Consider the following 21060-nt stretch of genomic DNA (forward strand, 5'->3'; position numbering starts at 1 on the left):
TCCACAGAAATGCACATGATCAGCAGTTTAAATAACAGATTTATCTTTACTAGCTCAACACTTTCCCCCAACCTGCCCCCAGCTGGTGTGAGGAAGGTAAGGGTAGAGTTTAACTTTTTAACATTTTTTTTTAACTTTGATTTTGTTCTTTCTTTAGATAGTATCTGCAGCGTTATCTAGCAAAGTCTAGGGATGAGACACCTCTGCATAACCCCCCACAGCATCTGTTCCCTATACATCTGTGTCCTGTCCCCACAGTGGTCTTCTAGCAACATAAAACTTTCTGACCTTCCAAAATGCTGGGAAATAGTAGCTTCATGGATCAGCTCTTTTATAGTAATGTATTTGCCTTGTGGCAGCAGCCTACTAAATAAAATTCAATTTTCTCTTTTCTTACCGGTCTAGGCCGTGTCTCTCTCAGGAATGACTTCAGGTCACCTCCAGCCATGAGCTCTAGCAGGATGAAACGGGGCAGTGCCTGCAAGCTCACCCCGATACAGCGCACAATATTCTGGTGGTTGAACTTGCTGTGGAGACACGGAGACTCAATTACGGAGCAGCTTTGATCCAAAAAGCACAATTGCAGAAAAGAATCAAAATGTTTTGCTGTGGGGAATTTTTTTTTTTTTTTTTTTCAGAAAGTAACAAATTTCAGAGGTAAAGGTAACTGAATAAAGATAAAATGCTATCACTACACTCTGTGTCTGTCTGCCTAGTGCAGAAACAGAGGTGGGGAGGAAGTGGCTTTTGGCTGTTTTCCCTCTTTCTGTATTCTGCATCCTTTTTGGGTTACAGCAAGACTTGTGGGCCGCAGGAAGCAGAGGATGTCTGATAACAGAAAAGTCTGCTCCCAGTTTCCCTATCCAAGGGGCAGAACCTCAGCTAGGGCAGAGTTGTTCCAAAGAATATACAGACACAGCGATCTGCTTATGTAGACCTCAAGATCTAGTCCCTAATACTTCCTTATTTCTTGAGACCTCAACATGATGGGAAACTATCTCCATGGATTCTAGGACTCAGTCACTGACATGTGACATGACAGCAGCATTAATTCAACATCAACTGTTAGTTTTTACTAGTCAAACTCAAACTCTTAAGGTTTGTTTTTACCTCATGTTCTGATCTCTAAGAGAAATCAAAGGACCCTATTATCAATTCTGAAAACTGGGCCTAAAGATTTTCACTTTGGATAATGAAAACCAGCGTGGACCCTCTTGAAAATGTAGCCCTTAATTATCTGGTGCCCCTTCATTTGTAAGAATAGAAAAGGATGTTAATGACTATCCTCTTTGTAAAATATGGACAGCCATGCACTAAAACTACTGTATAGATGTGTTGCATGGACATCACCTCTCAAAGCACCTTTTTTCTTTACAGTGCTGGGCTTTGCAAGCCTCAGAAGTGTTGCTCATCTTATTCATACGCACCTAATAATGAGAGCTTCCATGAGGAAGTCCAGCTCATCTTGCTCTGAACACACTTCTGGCAATGTCTGGAAAAGAAAGAACAAGTTGACAAGGAGAAGGTATTTAAACTTACAGATATAGAACACCTGGCACAGTCAAAAGCACTAACATTGTCTGCAGCAATCCGTGTTTCTCTAAAAGAATTCTCGCTCTAAAATAATAGCTAGACCATTACTAAACTAGACTGTGAAGCCTGTTGAAAGGTAAAGATCAAAACACATGGGCCATCAACGCCACTGTCATTCTCCTCCCAGCAAAGGAAACAGCCCAGAGTGCACAAGGAACAGTGCTCAATATATGGGAGTCTGATGTATAGAGGATGAGGAATGAGACCACAGTTCCTGAGCACTCTGACAGTTCAATATTCTTACCTCCCAGCAGGGCTATGAGCTATAGTGAGCAGTAGGACTGTGCTGCTATGTAACCTCTAGGAGAAAACAAGCTAGCTAGGCTGCTGAAGGCCTGGAGAATCCTGCCAGGGTCTCTTAGGATTTAGCTTCACATCCAGTGCATATCCATCCTGTAAGGAAGTGGTGAGATCCCTGAAAAACCAGCCATCTCCTACCTGCAGGCTCTTTGATATATGTGCCAGCTGCTCTTGGCCCTGTGAATACTTTTGGCCTCTGACTCAAAGGTTTTGCACAGATTACCACATCAGGTGTAGCAAGTGGAAGATGGACAGAGGATGGATTTATTTCTCATACCTGCAGTCTTCTGCAGCTGTAAGGGAAATCTTTGCCTATTTACTACTTACAGACCTCTTTTAATAGCCTCACAAGCCCATATGCTACAAGCTGTACCACCACTATGACAGATTAAAGTGTTGCAACAGAGCAGCAACCTTTCTAGCCACATCCTTCAGTGCTATAGTAACGCTTAACTCATCTTCATGTTTATAATGCATTGGGACTCTTGGGTGAAAGGTGCATGAAACCATCATGATAACTCATACACTGTCACTTACTTTCACGGCCACCTGCAAGGGAGTGGGGTCGCTGGGGATCCCTGCCACCTGACCTTCATATACCTCACCAAAGGCTCCGTGGCCCAAACCCCTGGACAGACCAGAGAAGACAAGAAGGTTTTACTACAGAGAACACACATTATAACACTGTGGTCAAAGCTCACAGAACGGGCTCACAATTTTCATGGTAGTGAAACAGGGAGAAGTGGATATTGACACTGACAATACCTCTCCTCACACTAGGCAGGGGACCAGACCCTGATGTGATCCTTCCTGGACCTACAACGTATTTGAATGGTAGGGAAAGTGATCCTCAGAAGTGAACAATCCCCAGTGAAATCAAGCTGCTGGCACTGCAGTGTGTAATGGATAGCACTCTTCTATGGCTTTGGTGTCAGTGCTCTAGTGATGGGCACTTCAAGGCAGGTCAATAAAGATAGGTCTTAAGTCTTGGTGTTCGCATACCCTAAACACTTTAACAGTTCCCATGATGTTTATGCATCACCATTAAAGAAAGCACTGAACAAGAAACTAGGAAGCACAATGGTTCTCAGAGGACCTGAATTCTAAACCCTAAATCTTCCCCTGATTTATTTTGTGATTCTGGGTAAGTCCCTTAGCCAGTAAATGGTGATGATGGTGCTTTGTAAAGCACCTGGCTCTAGGAATTCACGCCGAGAATCGTTTCTGGCACAGATCATATTACAAAATTTACAGTTTTATTTTGAATAAGGGCACAAGAAAAAGAGAAAGGAATTAAAGTAATCACACAACAGATTCTGTCCTATATCCTTGTGATACAGATTTTGCGTATCTGTATTCAATCTTCAGTTGCTTAACGTTAAGTCAGCGGGTACAACAATAGCTATACCACAGATGTAGCATGTCAGAACAACATAGCAAAGTGGCAGAGAATGAGGCTGCATGCCAGATCCTGAGCCCCTTTTAACCCTGCATGGGCTGCACATTGGGCGGTAGTAGACTGTGCCTCCAAAAGACATTCCTGCATCTTGGTCTGTGTGAAAGGCTCTCAATAAGGCTCTCTCCTATACCTCGTGCTTTCCTTATGGAGCCAGGTCTGGCCTGAGTGCTGCACTGTTCTCTGGTCTATCGCAGACTGGTTTTGCATGGGCTGCTGCCCTCCTGTCTCTTCAAAGAGGTGCTGCTAAGGACAATCTGCTCTCCTGTTGCATAAGCTCTGTCTGTAGTTTTGCCAGGATAAAAACTAGTCTAGGCAGTGAAACCACAGTGAGGACTTGAGTTGCCTGTGACTCAACCACCTCTTCTAATAACATTTTATAGGTATCAGCTTGAGACACTATTCTTGGCTATGCCTGACCAACTCATTACAAACTGAAGGTATAAAACAGTTCTCCACAGCCCATAACACCCTCTTATCAAGAAGTCCACCTTTCCTGTCCTTATCAAGTCCCAGCTGTACCCTCTGCTCTCTGCAGCTTGCCACACTTCAAAAATCCTTTCAGAGTCCAAGTGACAAAGGCAGCAGCAGCACAGGGTACACTGGAAACTTCCAGATGCAGTCCAGCAAGATGTGCAGGTACGGGGGAATGAGATAAGAGACAGAAAAACACTGCAAACTGTATAGACTGTTCTGAGCATCATCTTTTTTTAAAACCCTAAACTCCCTAGTCTTCCAAGCTCTCCTGCTTCCATTTCTTGGCTGTTTGTGTAAAACTGCGTAGTACCAGGGTAATGTCACATTCACAAGTGGCATGTACTGCATCCTGCAGTAGAGCAAGGTGGGAAAGAATTCCCATTCTGAATTTTCAAGTTTTTCTTAAGAGACTATTTCAGACTTTCCAGAAATACTGATCTAGACATGACTATCCTGCTGGCTTTGTACTCCTGTCTTTTTAATACAGTCTGACAGTCTAAACCCCATTGCTTTTCCTGCAATTGTATTTAAGAATGTCATTGTGTTTACCAAAGATCCCATCAAAGACTTTAAAAGAGCCTCCTACAAGCCCCAGCCTTCCCAGCATTTCAGCAGTTAATACTGGAAATGGGCCATTCATCACACAGTCTGCACAAAGATGTGTCGGAATTACTGATGATGACTCCTCAGTTCCTCTCATAGTCCCACAAGATTAACACTGCACCTGTAAAAGGTCGATGAGACTTCCAAAATCTAGTCCCCTCCACATAAGCCTAACTACTGCAGCTTTGCATCTTTCTTATGAAAAGGGGCATGAGCCTAAAAGTGCATGAGAATTTGTACATGCCTGCACAACAACATGAGAGTAAGAGAGCCAGCATACGTGAGTGTACAGTGTGAAGCACAGGGAAGGCAAAGATGAATTTACCGGATGAGAGAGATGTTTTTTCGAGGCACCTCTTTGAGGTCACTAATGGATGTGGTCTTTCCTGCAAAGCAGTAGTTGGGATTGTAGTCTGTCATGATAGTGGAGGTACGCAGCTTGCTCAGTTTGTATTCTGGGCTCTGTAGCTCCATCTGCATGGCTTGTAGCTCCTGGTGCTTCCGACGATATACTAAATACGGAGAGCACAGTAAACCAGAGGCACAGATTGACCTTGGAACAGGACAACAGCCTGCCTTACACATTTTATGAAGAAACAGGCTTGCTCATGAACCGTTTGGAAGAAGTAGAATGAATTTCACTTGCAGAGATCTCTGATTTCACAGTTCTGAGGTTTCTGTTTTGTTCTATTTACTTTAACTGGACCTTCCAAGTACGAGTCCAGTTCCAAACTTGAGGGAGTCAGGGTATGAGAAACTTTGCTAAATCACATAGAAGTGACTAAAATCTGAAATGAATTATTGCATTACGTTGTTCAAACTGGATAGATTAAACTGTTACCTCGGAATAACACATTGTATATAAAACTAGCTCATTTTGCAAAACTGTTTCTAAACAACAGAGTTGGACTAAATTTGAAATCAGTTTATGGTACTGTTATATTCCTTGAATCACTTCGCTGATACTTCTGAAACAACATTAGAAATCACACCTTGAAAGAAGACGTCCTGTGGATATTCCTTGAAATAGTAATTGATATTGTAGTCTTTTTTTTCAAAGCAAGATGCCAGTCGTGAGCAGGTTAAATCACTATTACCTTTACTATTGATTTCTGTGGGAGCTGGATTGAGCCCAAAGACTGTGACGGTAATAGCTATTGCATCTTCTCCAGCAGATGTTGCTCAGGGGAAGAATTTAAGGGGTAAACATGCACTCACAAAGGCAGACGGATGTAATGACCTATCCACAAACCCTTCCTGTCCTCCATTTTCCTCCTCATTGCTTTTGCTTTGATTTTTTAAACCGCTGCTCTTTCCTGAGATGGCAATGATAGGCTAGTTGGATGGAAAGAGGATTAGTCTTCCACTCCCTGAGAAGTAATTAGTAATTTTAAAGGAGTACTGTCAGGCCAGAAATCATGCATGTAGGACCATGTGTGTGCAACTGATAACTCCTGAAATTCTTAAAACTGAAACAGCAGTGCAAATCTAATTTAATAGCTGCCATTTGCTGCTCTGGGTACATCCCTCCCCTCCCTCAGACTATATATAGTGTGGACAGAGAAAGGTGGCAGAGCTGTGATTTGAAACCCTGGCTGGTTTTCATTGATTCAAATCTATTCTGCTTGCAATTGAATGCAGGTGAGCAATTGTTTAAAATAATAAAGTGAAAGGGTGAAAAATACCTTTTAGAATTTCAAATAAAGCGGCCAAGAATGCCCACATCCTACTAAGTAGCAGTCTGTAAAAGGGGAACCTACGTGAAAATTTCAAACTTAAATGTCATACATTAAGAGGCTAAATCTGTATATAGACACACAAATAAAGCAGCTTGCTTTTAGGCATTAAGCAGCAACAGCTCTCACAAAACCAGTGGCAGCTGCGTTCTGGCAGCTTTACACTACAACACAAGCAATAATGTCTCTTTTGAGATGCAGTCAGTAACTGAAACCTCCTCAAATTGGTCATTGTGGTTAGAAACAACTACTGAAATCTGAAGTTAAGGCGTGTATGTGGGAAGGTGTCATTAAATAGAGCAGTAGCTAAAAACCTGAATCCTCTTGCCTTCTAGGGCCCAATTATCCCTGGCTCAGATCCAGCCCTCATATGAATTATCTTCTACAGAGAAACACTCACCTATCATGATTCCTGAAAAAGCCAAAATTAGAGCAGCCACCAATGCTGAAGTCACTACAGACAAGACCAAGGAGAGAGGAAGATGAGCCACTGGCTCAGCTGTAACAGAGGCAGGAGAAGAAGGAATTACGTGTTTGAAATGATCTTTCAGCAGCCACTTTTTTCAAACAGATTTTTCTGCTCTTCCTTCCATTTACTCATCTGCTGCTCCTATCGTGTAGGAGCAACCTCTGGCACGATCAGTTCCCAGGATCTATGACCTCTAATACCTCATTGTTTCACTTTCCTCAATTAATATCAAGCCGTTAAAACAGATGGTTTGCTATCAACGAATTAACATGTGCACTCCCTGGGTATGAAAACAAGACCATAAAAACCAGGGGCAGGAGGTTCAGGAGGTGGAAAGAACATTACATTCCCAGGGTTAAAGTGCTGCTATCAAAGCCAAATCACAGCAAAAGCAGAAGGAGGACTGCAATATATCATCTCCTAAATGCATCTAATCCAGGCAGAAAAACCTGGTAACATCAAGGGCAGTACAAAGTATTCCATAGCTGCATCCTCACTTGGGACCATAAGGCCTTCAGTGACCACCTGTTAAGGTTTATTTCACCCTGGCAAAATGACCAAGCTTTTTACCGATCTTACAGATGTGGATGGTAAAAATACAGAACAATTTTCCCATGCTGGTGACAAAGTTGAGAGCAGGATCCAGAAATCCTGGAGTCACTTGCTTGAACTGCTGGGCAAGAATATGAAAGAAACCTACTAATAGAGCTCTGAGCACTTGTTCTTTCAAGTAAGGCAAGTCCAACCACTGCCTTTAGTTTTCCTCAGAAATCTCTCAAGCTTTCTTATAGATTTTGCACCTGTGCCCTATAAATCCAAATCCACAGGAATTATATTCTCTCCTTCACCTTGCACATTTTTTTGGTTCTTAAAATGACTGACCAGGAATTTAAGTTTAGCTGGAAAATTCCTTCAGTGAGCAAACTTCCATGATTTCAGAGCTGAATGAGAGCATCAGCACAACCAGGCACAAAATCTGACTCTCCTCAGTGCTGCCCTGTATGCCAAACATACACTGCAAAGCAAGCTAGCAATGAGGCTCTGTGCTCCATTCCTCAGCACTGATGTGTTCCTAACTCTGCAGCATACACCAGCAGGAAAGAAAGTAACATTCAACAGGAACAACTTTTAAGGAAGACTAGATAAAACCCGCAGGAAGTCCAAACTACAGATTTTTGCCATGCCTTTTCTGTTTCACGCACTAGCAGCCTATCCCACATGCCTACTTACCTATGCAAGACACACCATCCTCAGCCAACTCTGTGCCTGGCTCACAAAAGCAAATGACTTTTTGAGTCTCAAGATCAACACGGCACTCGTCCATCTCACAGTGACTGCAGTTAAGATGCAGTCTAATATCCACCTCTCCGTGCCCCTCTGTCACTAGGGAATGGATGAAAGAAGCTGAGTTAATTACTGTAAAGATCATTCATATCTGTCCCTTGGACACTAACAGAAACATGGGACATGCTGGTCATGGTTCCCAGACGTGGCAGGGTGGGCCCCATCTAAGAAACTGATTTCTCCCCACCTTCCAGAGCTCCTGTCCTTTTCTCAAGTGGAAAATAACATTCAGCTGAATTAGCATCACTGCAGTTGAGGTGTACTGGCTCTCTTTGAGCAGACAGTCCTACTGGGTTAGCAAGGAGGCTGCTGCCTAGACTAAGGGAAACCTGCCCTTTCTGTGGTCCATGGGAATCACCCTTTTCCTTCCTGGACTTTACTCCCTCTGAGATCAAACACTGCAATGTTTTCAGAACTTTCTGTCTGAATCTATCAGGCCAGAGTGCGTCTGTATTTGAAAATACTTCCGGCTGTTCTGAAGCAAACATTTTTTTCTGAGCAAATACATATTTTTGTACTTTCTGAACACATCACAAACATATTCAAGACACTGACTTCCGGGCAAACACAGGCCTGGAGTGGCAGTATTTGTCACTCCCATGCACTGCTGGGTAGCACTGCACTGTTTTCTCTAGAAACTCCCTGGTCCAGCCTGGACACTTTGTTGAGGGATGCTCAAAGGAACATGTTTGTTAGTGAGTAATCAGATGCTTTGTCTGTTCCTTTCTGAAATTATTGGAACTATTAGGTTCTGTTACCACTTGCCTTGGCCAAAGTTATTCTATAGGTTGGTAGACTATATTGTTGGGAAGTGTTTTCTAAAAGCCTTGATGTTCTCTCTACCTGCTTTCTTCCTGCTACTTCTGTTTATTCTCCACTGGACTTTGTTATGCTGTCTTTCTGCCTCCTCATACTCATGATGACACTAAGCTGTACCCAAAGGCTTGTAAAGTGTCCTACAAATGCAAACTATTCTTAACATGAAATAAACACACTAGAAAACTTCTGACCAATATGAATACCTTTAAGTGCTGGAGTGTATAAAGTACCGATTGGATTAATAAAGGACACACCATCCTCCCCATCCATCTCTGGGTCATTGTCCACTGCAGCATTGCCACCTACATCAAACCAGAAGTTACCTTAACAGACTCATTGGCACTAAAATACAGATAAGCATTGCAACATGCATGACTTCAGCGTATTTAGGAAGACATCCAAATGAGAAAAGATAATAAAACAAGGCATTTAACATATAGGGAACACTTAACAAGTTGTGGCATGAACCACTGTTCTTTTATCTCTAGAACTTCAATTTAATAGCAGCTCGTGACAATCAATTTCTTAGCTCTGTTTTAGGCAGACTGTTGCAAACTAAGGCACAAACTTCATCTTTAACCATTTGGATGCTGTGAAACATAGAAGCCCTCCTTAAAATTAATGTAGTCAAGAGACTGGAAAACACCAGTACTCAAAGGCTAAGTTCAGTACCCTTTCTGATCAGGGTATGTACTGTGTCAGCAGAAGGAATGAATAATCTGATATCCTTCCTCTCCTTTGGACCCTGAAAGAAAGGTGGTCCACCAGCAGTGGGGACTGAAGGAATTTATGAGTTGCTCATTTGTGCTTGGGCATATAGAACATATCAGGAGCAAAGTATGGGCGATACAGAGAACATAATAGAAGCACAGTATGGGCCATATATTTTGTACTACTAGCATGCAAAGATTCCCCCATCCCACCCACAAATGGCTTTTCCTCATTAACTATCCTCAGTGAAATTAAAATTATGTCATGTGAGGCATTCTGTTGGAAAAATAAGCATTACACAAAAACATTGGTACAAAACATGCACTTAATAATTTAAACTCGTTACTTCCTCTCAGGATTTCTAGTCTATCATACACTTGATTTAAGCTGTGGAGAACCAGGGGTTAAAAAGCCCACCACAGTGCAGATGGCTGAAGAAACTACGTGGCCCAGGAGATTACGGGTTAGTAGAAATCCTGTATCTGGCCCACACCAGTTATAATCAAGATAATGCCATCTGACAGCTGTCCTGAGACCTGCAGCACATGAAATTAGCTCCTTGTTGACTGAAGTCAACACCACCATCATTATTAAGAGGGGTCCTGGCTGGCAGCCTGAGCCTCTGCCCCCAGAGACCACCTGCACAGGACCAAGGCCCACCCACAGCAGGGCAGGGAAGAAGAATTTGCATCCTTCCCCCGGCATAAAGCCTGGCTGCCAGTCTCCAGGACCAAAACGCTCAACACACAGGTGCCGGCAAGGGGAGCACATAGCCTCTGGCTCCTCCTTCTTCAGCACTATAAACCCGAAATAGAAGGCTCAAGAATCACAGCAGGATCTTGATGGCACGTTTTGCAGAGTGCAAAGCCAGGATTACAGCTGAAGGACTGACATCTGGCTATTTGCTCAAAGACTAAACGCCATACGTTCATCCAGTGCTAAAAAGGCAACACACAGACATACTAGTACATAACAGTCAAATATGCTAGCTACAGGAGAATTATCTATCAGCATTTTGCTGAGCATTAGTACTAAAGGAGGGGAAGGGACACCTTGAACACGAAGCCACTTTACCTATATATCCTCCGCCTCCTCCACCTGAGGAGCACCCCCCTCCACCCCCTCCGAAACCCCCTCTTGTCTCCCACCCCCACTTCTTCATGGCCTGGGGGCAGGATCTTCCTCCAGTAGCACCTTCCAGCAAGGATTTTCCTGACCACAGGAAGGAAGTGTTATCATTCCAGCCACCTCCACCACCTGCAGTTAAGAGAAGAGAAAAGGCACAAGAAGGGGTTATTTTTGTGTAAAAACACTGCAGGGATCTGCAGAACAAGCACTCCTTCGAAGCACCTCAGCTGAAAGTAAGAATCTCACAACTTGGTTAGAGGGGGGGATGTGCTTGCTACACAGTGCTACAGTGACCTTTCTGTAGGGCTTTTGACCATGTTAATCACCTGCACCTCTGTTCACCTACCATACAAGGACAAGTATTTTCTATGGAAAATGTAAAAAGATATCCCTGCCTACACTCCAACAACCTGTTTCTGGCTTACAGAGCATTCCCCTTCTCTTTGCAAAAAACACTTTTGGAAAAACTCTGTTGGTTCTGAAGTGGAACAGAAGGAATTTAGTGAAAGGGATGTGAAAGCATGTCCTAGCTTGCTCTAAATACAACATACTCACCAGTGACTCACTTTCAGCTCTGCTGGTCTCTTCACAGAGACTTCTAGCCAGGGTGTAATTAGGTTCTTTCTGCATAATGCAGGGAAACTGTGAGTATGTCTACACAGCACAAACCAGTGCAGGGAGCAGGATGGCCACATCAGCACTGCAAACTCCCACATCAAAAACCAAACAACTTTGTTTATGAGAGGTAGTACGTTATTTTTGGAGAATGCTGCCATTTCTATGGCTGTACCATCTCCAATACCCTTATTTAGGCCAAGTATCCTGCACTGTAGGTACATCCTATATGCATCTGTTATACTTCCAGATTCCCCCACAATTGTGCTTTCATGAGTTTTACCTCACCTCCTTGTGAGGAGGAATCTGGGAGTACCACGTATTCACAAAGGTTTTCTTAAAAAGAATAAACTTTCCTTACCTGCAGCTCCTGAATTTCCATTCAACCCTGGAATGGAGGAATCATTCTCCAGCCTTTCTGGATGAAATGTGTCTGTTTTGGCTCTGTAGGCCCTGCCACCACCTCCTGCTGCAATTATCAAGGGGATTGGTTCTCCATTCTCCATCTTAATAAATTCAGAAATAAAGGCAGTGTTCAAACTGAGTCAGAAACACAGATGGAAGTTCAACCACATGCTAGTTATTGCATGTTGCACTAAGCATGCATCTAGGAGTGCTCAGCACTACGAATTACCATTGCATTATTTATGCACTCACCTCCAAAAGATTAATGAATAGCACTAGTCCTACCAAGTTCTGCAACAGAGAACAGTGGCATCAGCAGCTCTATGAATTGTACCTACAGTGCTGATGGCTCTAAGAAAGCTTGTAATGTGACCGTGTGATGACTTTCATCAAATGAAGCAGGTAAGGAGCCCTGCTCTATATTAGTGCGATATACTGTCTCCACTGGTAAAGGACTGCTACATTGGAAACTGAGCATGCAGAGTTATGCAGAATTATGCAGAAGCTTGGTGATCTAAACATATTTGTTAATGCTTGAGACCAGTGTTTGGAATGAGTACTCTCTCAGCTAGTACATGACAGTAAAGATCAGCTGTCCCTAGCTATAGGGTTGCCAACAGAAAACATACAGGCTATCCTCAACTCTTCTTGTCATTGCACCATATAGGCCAAATGTGTAGCTGAAGTCTAACGTTCCACAATGACAGATTTGAATAAAATACTGTGGAATTTGCCCTTTGCTGTAGAATTATGCTGCAGCATTTCAGCTTGCATTGAAAAAAATCCCATTCAAACTATTACGTTTGCAAAGAAAGCTCCAAGCCACTGAAGCAAGTGTGGCCATGCTGTGTAGCAGTTCTGAGAAGTGTGAAGGGCCAGCTCAGCTCACTACAGCTGTCAACTGGAAATGAAGCATACCCAGAGCTCACTTTGCGGACCTTTCCCCAGGGGTGTATAAAAAGTTCTCAGATATTTCAAGCTGTGATAGTAGAGGCAAGTGGCAGGATATGTTCATGCTGAAGGTGCACAGGGACTATGTTTCCATACCTTAAATATGTAAGTTGCACCTCCCCCGCCTCCACCTCCTCCTGCCCATTCATTGACACTTCTGTTCACACGTATCTCTTCTTCAATCACATTGTTCTCTCCAATGCAGACTTTCTGTATAACATCATTAGTCTGCAAACAGAAGATCAGGTCTGAATTCTGATAAGAAATCTCCATGTCCTTGTACACACACCAGCCTTGTGGACTCTTCACCTCCCAAACCAATAAATTGTCCTACGCAGAAGCAAGCGAATGCTCTTCTAGTAGAATCTTGCTTTTTGCTTCAACCTTTGTCAAAAGAATTTGTTGCCATTTTACTGAATTATTTTGAAAAAAACTCAGTGTTGATATCTATTACCATGTAAAACAACTCCATAAACTGTTAACATACAAGATGTAGCAGAATTTACTGCAAATACTTCCCAGCATTAACTATCTGTATTTCACAAATGGGAAAAGGGAGTAACTCAGCAAGGATGTGACTTGCCCTGCGTTACCAACAATCAAATGGCAGAGACATAGAGAGAACTGAATTTCTTTACTCCTCTTCCAGTGCCCTACTGGTTGGGGCCAGGCAGCCAATATGCATCTACCCAGATCTAAGGTGTATTGGTGGCTCACAGAGATATACCAGAGCTGGTATGGACAGCAGCAATGAGCTCAGCATAGACTAGCCACCTAGTATTTATCTGGACTTCCAAGCAAGTTTTGCGTTGATCTGCCACTTACGCTATAGCTGCAATTTCACTGTAGCTAGTTCAAAGCCTACTGAAACTGCTGCAATCCCACTTTTGATTGCAATGTTGACCTAATGTCAAAGAAAATATCTCACTAAAAAGCCTCCAATATTTCCTACTTAGCATTTTTTTCCCCTCCACCAATTAGCATCATAAATAATGAACCTCCTGTGTTAGGCAAATCACTGAATACACTAACTGATTTCAAACACAACATTAAATGAACATTTATAAATACTTCTGGACTATGACCTAAGAGAGGTAACTGTCGCTTCAATTTTAAATTGGAGTGCATGTCAAGTGCATGACAAACAGGACTCTGCTGCAAGTATCTGTAAACTGCTTGCTTTGCTTCTAGCTTATTTTACTTTATATGTTTAATCTCAGTAATGCTATCGTGTTATGCATGCTGAACTCACTAAGTCAACAATGCTTTAAGGGAAAAATGCACAAGTTGTTATAGTAGGATTGACCTTCTGCTTCCTTCTGCTTTCATGTATGCATTTTCTTTTGGAAGAGGAACCTGATAATAGCATCCTCAGGTTACAAATTATTCTGTTGACCACAAAATGTGTCCTAGGTTGTGTCAGAGAATGCATGGCATCCATTTTGTGTGTGTAGACTTGCCTATAGAACTAAGAAATCCTCTTTTCCCTAGTTTTCCCTCTCCTTAATTGATTTGGAGTTGGGTGGGGATGATTAATAAAATGACAAAGTCAATGACCCAAAGGAACCACTAGATTACAATTGAATTAAAAAAAAAAAAAATCCTTCATGGCAAAGACATAACTGATTACAATCCAATCTAGTAAAAGTCCCTTCTACAAGTCAATGCAATCTCTTTGCCTCAATGAAAGAATTACATTAGCACTCAATAAATTCTCACTAAGATTACAGTGGCCTGCAATTTAATGAGTCTATATATTATACTCAGCTGGAATGTCCTAGTTATAGACGCTAGATGAAAGTTTGAGTTAGGGCATTTCTCATTTCAAAGAGGTTTCATATTAATGGCTTGTTTGCAGATATGTATAATTCCAGTTTTAACATTATTTACTTCAGCACCTGGCCTTGAGAACCCCTCTTTCTTGCCTTCATCCTTCAACCTTTCTCTGCTGTAATAGACCTCTAAGCTTTCACCTCTTGGATGCCAGTCATTAACAGCTGAGAAATGCACAGCATTTAAATGTCCAGATCAAACCTGTAGGTGAAATTTTATCAGATAATGCTTAGTTTCCTCCATAGGAATCTCCTATTTCCTCATTCTCCAAAGAATACTAAACTATTAATAGATTATTGTGCCTGAAAATGGAGGAAGTTGCACCTTTCCGTCAATGCATTTGCAGCAATGATTGGTTAGTAACACAAACATCAGGAATGATCACCCAGCAGTGATTAATTTGCTTCTCCCATTCCCCTACAGACAATAACCAAACAGGATCTGTAAGGGGAGTGGCTCCAGAGTTGCAGAGTACTATGATAATGGCAGGGCTGGGCTCAACAGTTGAGCAAAGACAAAGTCCTTGGAAGTCAACTTGGAAGACTGATCTCCAGAGGAAAGGAAGGCAGTGTTGTCTTTTCTCTCTGAAAACCCACACAGATCCTCTAAGATATGCTGATCAATCAGGAACCTGTAGTGTATTAATTATCAACGGGGCCTGAATATGGAAGAGGAAGTGAGCACGTTGACATGGTACTTAATCTTTTCACACTCATGCCCTCCCAGTAAAACTGTAGCTATCCCTTGATCCATATAACCCAAATCCTCTCAAGGACAATGGTTTTCTCTCTGAACAGAATACACTCCATATATTTGTAGAACAGATTAATGCAAAACAGAAAGGGCAATCACTTACACTAGGACAAGCATCTTCTCCTTGTTGTCCCACCAAGATATACAACGTATCATCCTTCTGGAGATCAAAAATTCCCAGCACAGACACACCGTGGGACCGCACCATGGTGTTCTTCCCTCCTTTCCCACCAGCAGCTCCATAGCCTGAGATGCTGCAGGAAAAAGAAAACAAGAGGCTGACACCTGAGTTGTCCCAGATAGGTGAAAGGGAGTGCAAACCACTTCTGGGCATTGAGTTGTCTGCACACCTGAACTGTATGCAGTGTCACAGGGCTGTGCCCTGAAGACCTGACACTCTAAGTAAATCTAAACCCAAAGCTTGAAGACGGAGGCTCTCTCATGGTCTACACGGACCTATGAACTTGGGTAGCTACCAAACAGGTTCTTTCACATTGATTCTTGGTCAAACACTCACTGAGGACAGAGTGAGCAAGTCCCCGTAGTTTCAAACTTTAATATATGAAACACATCTTGTTTCCCGGAAGGCATACCCTTAAGAGGTTTGCAGCAGGGAAGAGAAAGAACAGAAGCAGGAGAACCAGTAAGTACAGCACATACGGTTAAAGAGAAGATTAAGCACAAGATTGACACAGGGAGATTTGAGAAAGCAGACATCATAACTGGTCCTGGCAGCATGGATCAGATGGGAAACAGGTCTCCTATTCCAAGGACCAGAGGAATAGAGAATGGTAGATGGGCATGACACTACCTGTGATAAACAAGGAAGGCAGAGACCCCTGGCTAAAGTCACAGCCATCATGAACATCTCACTGTCTCCAGCCAGGAGTGGCTAGGTTGCATACGCAGGCTGCTGCGATCTCAATTAAGGCTCTGGGTATTTGATTTCAAGCAGTCAAGATTCAGAGGTCCTTACTGTTGTTGATGTACCCAAAGACTGGGCTGTACCACTGTCCTGTTCAGCTCCTCCCTCCCTCTTTCTAAGTACATAAACAATTTACATACTTGAAGCAGCTTTTGCACCTTTTATCAAAGGGTTTCAAGGCACTTTATAAAAATCATGATAAAACACACATCTCTGCTGCAACAAAAGACAGAGCTATTCAACTTTTTGAGCAAGTGAGCGGTGGTACAGCAAGCTGAATTTAGATCTGGAATAAGTAGGTGATTCTCTACTGACATTAGTAGCTTTGCAGCTATTTCCATGAGAGCAAAATTCAACCTGGAGCATGTGAAGAATGACTGCAGGGCTGAGAACACAAAGCTTCCTCTCGGCTTCCTACCAGTTACAGTATAGGTGGTGAGCTTTAACTCCTCCTGTCCTCTAGCACCTGCTGGTCCTTGCCCAGCACAGTCCTGCATGCAAACAGGCTACAAGCAGAACAAACCAGCAGTGCCCATCATGCATGAGCACCCTGAACAGGCTGGGCCTGAAAGCTCACTTTCAGCCAGTAATTTCCCTTAAAAACTAGCATGAGGAACTCGCCTTGTGCTACTGCTCTGAGGCAGCCAGCATGGAGCACTTCTGATAACGAAGCAACTATGGAGCACCGAGTGCCTCATAAAGCACATCAGATCCCCACAACGTGACATGATTATGTTCATGCCACTGCTGATAACCAAAGCAATCATTCCTCAGTAAGGCTGCACTCGAGCCAGCAGAAAAAGTGATGGACACAGCACTGGGCTACCCTGAACAGATGCTGCATGAATCTGAAGACTGCGTTGATTTGCTGTAGAATTTTGTAATGGCTAATGAGGTGCACTATGAGGCACAGCAAGCTGGCAGGGCTAATCGGCTGCAATTAGGGGCCATATTTTTCTGTGTATGAACAGATTTTGCATACAAGGAACGATGTCAGGAAGTTCAGGAGAACCTATTTTGGCCTCATTCAAAGGCTGCAGCCAAGTAAAACCCACTAGATTCAGGTGACAGACATTCTCTATTCAAAATGGGTTTTACTATTTGAACAGATGGGTTATCTTGACTTCATATTTTAGGAGGATCTCTTTCGTTAGGCACAACTTTCTTTCACAGGAGGAATCTATTTAACCATATTGGGGCCCAAGAAAGATTCAGACCATCCTGAGTAGATATAACCAGAACACACAAGACCTTCCACTGTCTTTCTCTTTCTTTTAATGCATTTGTAGGAACTGAAAAAGAAATCTGCATCTTTAGGAAGGATCAGGATGAAAAAAACCTCCACCTCTAGGTAGACAGATCATGGGAAACACTGGAGCTAGTTTTGAGACTATGAGGAAATGCAGTTCCTAGGCTGGCCAGCTTAGAAAGACACCTTTTTGCATTCCACTGTGCGATGTTCTTGTGCTACCTTACAAGAAGGGACCAGAGAGAAGAGAGAACAATGGAAGTGACAACAAATGGGACACTCAGCAAAATGGACCGAAGACTCTTGCTTTAAAAATGAACAGAATTTGGATAATGGATGGAAACATGTAATTTATTACAATTCATGTCTCTCATACTTGATCATAGGCTTAGACATGGGATGCAAGGACCTTCTGAATACTTAGAAGGAAATCTGAAAAGAAGTATCTTCTTTTATATTGCTTAACTTTATTGTTGTACCATGTGCAGTCCTGTGGGAACAAACCAGATGATTTTGCCTGTATCAGCACTGGAGCATGTAGGACTCCAGTCTTCAAACAAAGCTGCCTATGGAGTGTGGCAACCCACCCAGACCTTCACACATGATGGGGTTTTCTGGGTGCAGTTATCTTGTGCTAGTAGAATTTTGTGCAAAGTTGAGCTTTGTCTTTGCATTTTAATAACATGTATTCTGCCTCATGTTCATGCAATCTATATCCTTATGCAATTATCAGGAATGCAACTCACTGCTTTACATTACACAGTGTAAAATGCACTGATATGGCATTACAACAGCTTTCTTAAGAGCCCAACAGCCAGCTGGAGGATTTTATCTCTGTGTCAGGTATACTGGAGATGGCTATCAGGCTAACTTACAGGACCCACAGTGCAGCAGGCCTGCAGGGGAGAGCTAAACACAGGCAGTCTGTCCAGACTCTGGGAAGCCCTGGATTTGATATTGTAACTTGACATTTTCCTAGGGCTATGCTATACTGGGGAACTCCGCAGCCCCTTCAGCAGCCCAGAGTCAGGAAGATGTCAAGTTAATTTAAGCCCACAATTGCCGCCTCCTTTCCCAAGGCTGTGAATTCTCTGCTATAGCCTTAAGAGGTGCAGAAGAGAATGTCATCCATTTATATATAGGTTACCAATGACATTAGCCATCTATTATCTATATAGAACCTAAAAGTCTGTTAGGTCATTTATAGGACTTAAATAGACAGGTCCTCCCTGCAGGACCTGTAGTTTGTTTGTATCGTGTAGCAAAATAAGCCTACAGTTGCACTGGAATTCTGGCTCTTCTTGGGCTGTGATATTAAAGAAATGACAATGTTGTAAGTTTATTACCTCTTCTCTTTTGGGCTATACTTTATAACCATATTTACTGAATGCCAGTCCTGAAAAATTCTATTCACCTCAGGCAACTCATTTTTGATAGCTGAGTAAAATATCATTAATGTTTTTTTCATTACCATCAATCCTTGTGGTAATAGGCTCTCAGGCAGAACCTGCGCCTAGCCTAGCCTAGCCAGTTTCTCAAAACGGCTTTGCAGTAGACTTCTGTTAGAGACTGACATCTATCCTCAATATTAATATTCTTTTTCAATAAAAATAAAAAAAGAGAAGGTAACAGTAAGTTTTAACTGAAATTTGTTCAAAGCTTTCAGTGGAATATTCTGCTTTGAAATCTATGACACCATCAGTGGTTTCAATACAGAATGTTGCACAAAAAGCCACCACTAGACAGTCACTGATTCAAACAGACAGTTCTGCTTGCAAACTGATGCATGTAATGGCTTGATGCTACCATTCAGATACAGTGAACCAAACTTTGATTGTACTTTTTTCCCCTACCAAGAGGAAAAAGAAAAAATTATTGGTAAAAATCTGATGGAAGTGGCATTGAACTGTATCTGATCATCTCCCTTTGAAAACAACTACACAGAGGGATTTAAGTGTTAGAACCCTCAGTATCATAGAGTCTAACATTTAAATGGCTGGTGTCCAAAATCAATTCTACAGTGGTGAGCCAGGTTTACAGGCTCAACTTAACATGCCTAGATTCTAAACAGTCAAGATGCTGAGCATAGCTTGACGCAAGCTGTCCAGTAAGAAATGCTGATATAGGATTATGCCTCCTATACCAAGTGGACAGTGAAAAAACCTCTGTTTTGACCTCCCTTGGCCTGCAGAGGTCAAAACACTTGATTTTCAGATGTTGTATCTTCCTGACAAGAAATGTGAAACTCAAAGGACTGGAAATCACAGGATCAGGGAGAAGTAAAACCCATATAGATCTGGGCAAACTTCTGAATATAATACTTTATATATGCTAAGCATGTATGTGCAGCTTGGAGGGATTTCAAACGCAAAGACATATCATGACAATCAGAGATGGTTCCCTTACCTGTATGTGTTGGTTGCTGGTACTCTCCAGATCTGAATGCCTTGGAGAATCCCTTCAGCTCCTACAATCACACTGAGGTTGGAGTTCCTGTAGGCATCATTGCACTGGCTCTGTGTGGGGCCATAGGGTCCACTAGCACCACACGTTGTGAACAACCAGTGATCTGAAATGAGGACATATACAAAGCATGATCTGAACATTCAAAGATCGCATAGCATTTCTGCTCTTTATTCGCTCTCCTCTTGGACCAAGAGAAGAATCTGACCCCTGAGGTTTTACCCAGAACAAATACTCACAGAATTCTTTTAAAAGATTCATAGCGCTGTCTATCTCAGTATTTGACAGCTTTTCATCTACATCTCCTGAAAGCTATCACAACTATGAACACCGCTTTTCCTAAGGCTCAAAAAGGCAAAGATCACGGAGTAGAGTAAAATGCAACACAGACCACCCAGTTTTTGAGCTCTGCTCTCTGGGCTGTAAAAGTGCATCCTCATAAACTCAAGACTGGTGCATTTTAGCCCTTTCAATTTCTACAGACATCTGATTATTGAATTTCTTTTATATGAGAAAGTAGCTGTTAATTAGAGAAAAACCTGTAAATACAACATCATCTCCATGATTAAAACATAACAATAAATTAATTGTATTTTTAAGAATTATTTGCTCACAAGAAATTCAATTTAAGCTTCAGAAGGCAAAACGTCTAACTGAGATCTATAAAACAAGCATTCAGCTCTGCATGTTCTAGGCCAGATCTGCAGGAGTAAATCAATGCATCCCTATTACAGTCATTTTCATCAGCTGGAAGTACTAGCAGTGTACAAAATTTTTAGAATAAGGCTTTGCTAATTTGTGCCTCAAAAATAAATTTTTTTAATTTGAATACATGGTGCTGAAAATGCCATAATTTTCCTTAAAGAATCATTATTAGGGTCAGCACAGTTGCAAGACCACAATGCTCTTGTAAACCCCACCCTAACGTATTTGCTAATATATCAGGAAATATTTCATGTGTCATCAAAACTAAGATCTAGATAGTAAGTAAGTGGACTCAGCTTTTTTGGTGCACATTACATGATTTATCATTCATACTTATTATCAAGCTAATACACACAATCTATTAAAATCCTTTAGTTAATTTTACTGCCATTAAAGACAAAAGACTTGAAATACATCTAAAGAACATTATTTCTACAAATGATGTTGGGCCAGCCAGCCCTCCTTATGGCTTTCTCAGAGGGCAACATTTTCCCTCCCAGCTTCCACTAATGCAATACAACGCAT

At 42.1% G+C, this 21060-nt stretch overlaps 1 protein-coding gene across 2 annotated transcripts in view; it reads right to left on the reverse strand.

The window, feature by feature from the left end:
• ALK (ALK receptor tyrosine kinase) overlaps positions 1–21060 on the reverse strand; it is a 322024-nt gene that overhangs the window by 16757 nt on the left and 284207 nt on the right. For both annotated transcript variants that reach the window (XM_032989384.2, XM_042789515.1), the window contains exons 12-23: positions 19774–19936; positions 15297–15447; positions 12704–12835; positions 11613–11757; positions 10583–10765; positions 9001–9099; positions 7865–8017; positions 6566–6664; positions 4755–4941; positions 2431–2521; positions 1428–1492; positions 398–527 (exon numbers count right to left, since the gene is read on the reverse strand). In XM_032989384.2, the coding sequence (XP_032845275.2) occupies positions 398–527; positions 1428–1492; positions 2431–2521; positions 4755–4941; positions 6566–6664; positions 7865–8017; positions 9001–9099; positions 10583–10765; positions 11613–11757; positions 12704–12835; positions 15297–15447; positions 19774–19936 (1598 nt within the window). The remainder of the gene's footprint in view (positions 1–397; positions 528–1427; positions 1493–2430; positions 2522–4754; positions 4942–6565; positions 6665–7864; positions 8018–9000; positions 9100–10582; positions 10766–11612; positions 11758–12703; positions 12836–15296; positions 15448–19773; positions 19937–21060) is intronic.

This window comes from Tyto alba, unplaced genomic scaffold (assembly GCF_018691265.1).
Source record: "Tyto alba isolate M040663 unplaced genomic scaffold, T.alba_DEE_v4.0 Super-Scaffold_16, whole genome shotgun sequence".
Taxonomy (NCBI): domain Eukaryota; kingdom Metazoa; phylum Chordata; class Aves; order Strigiformes; family Tytonidae; genus Tyto; species Tyto alba.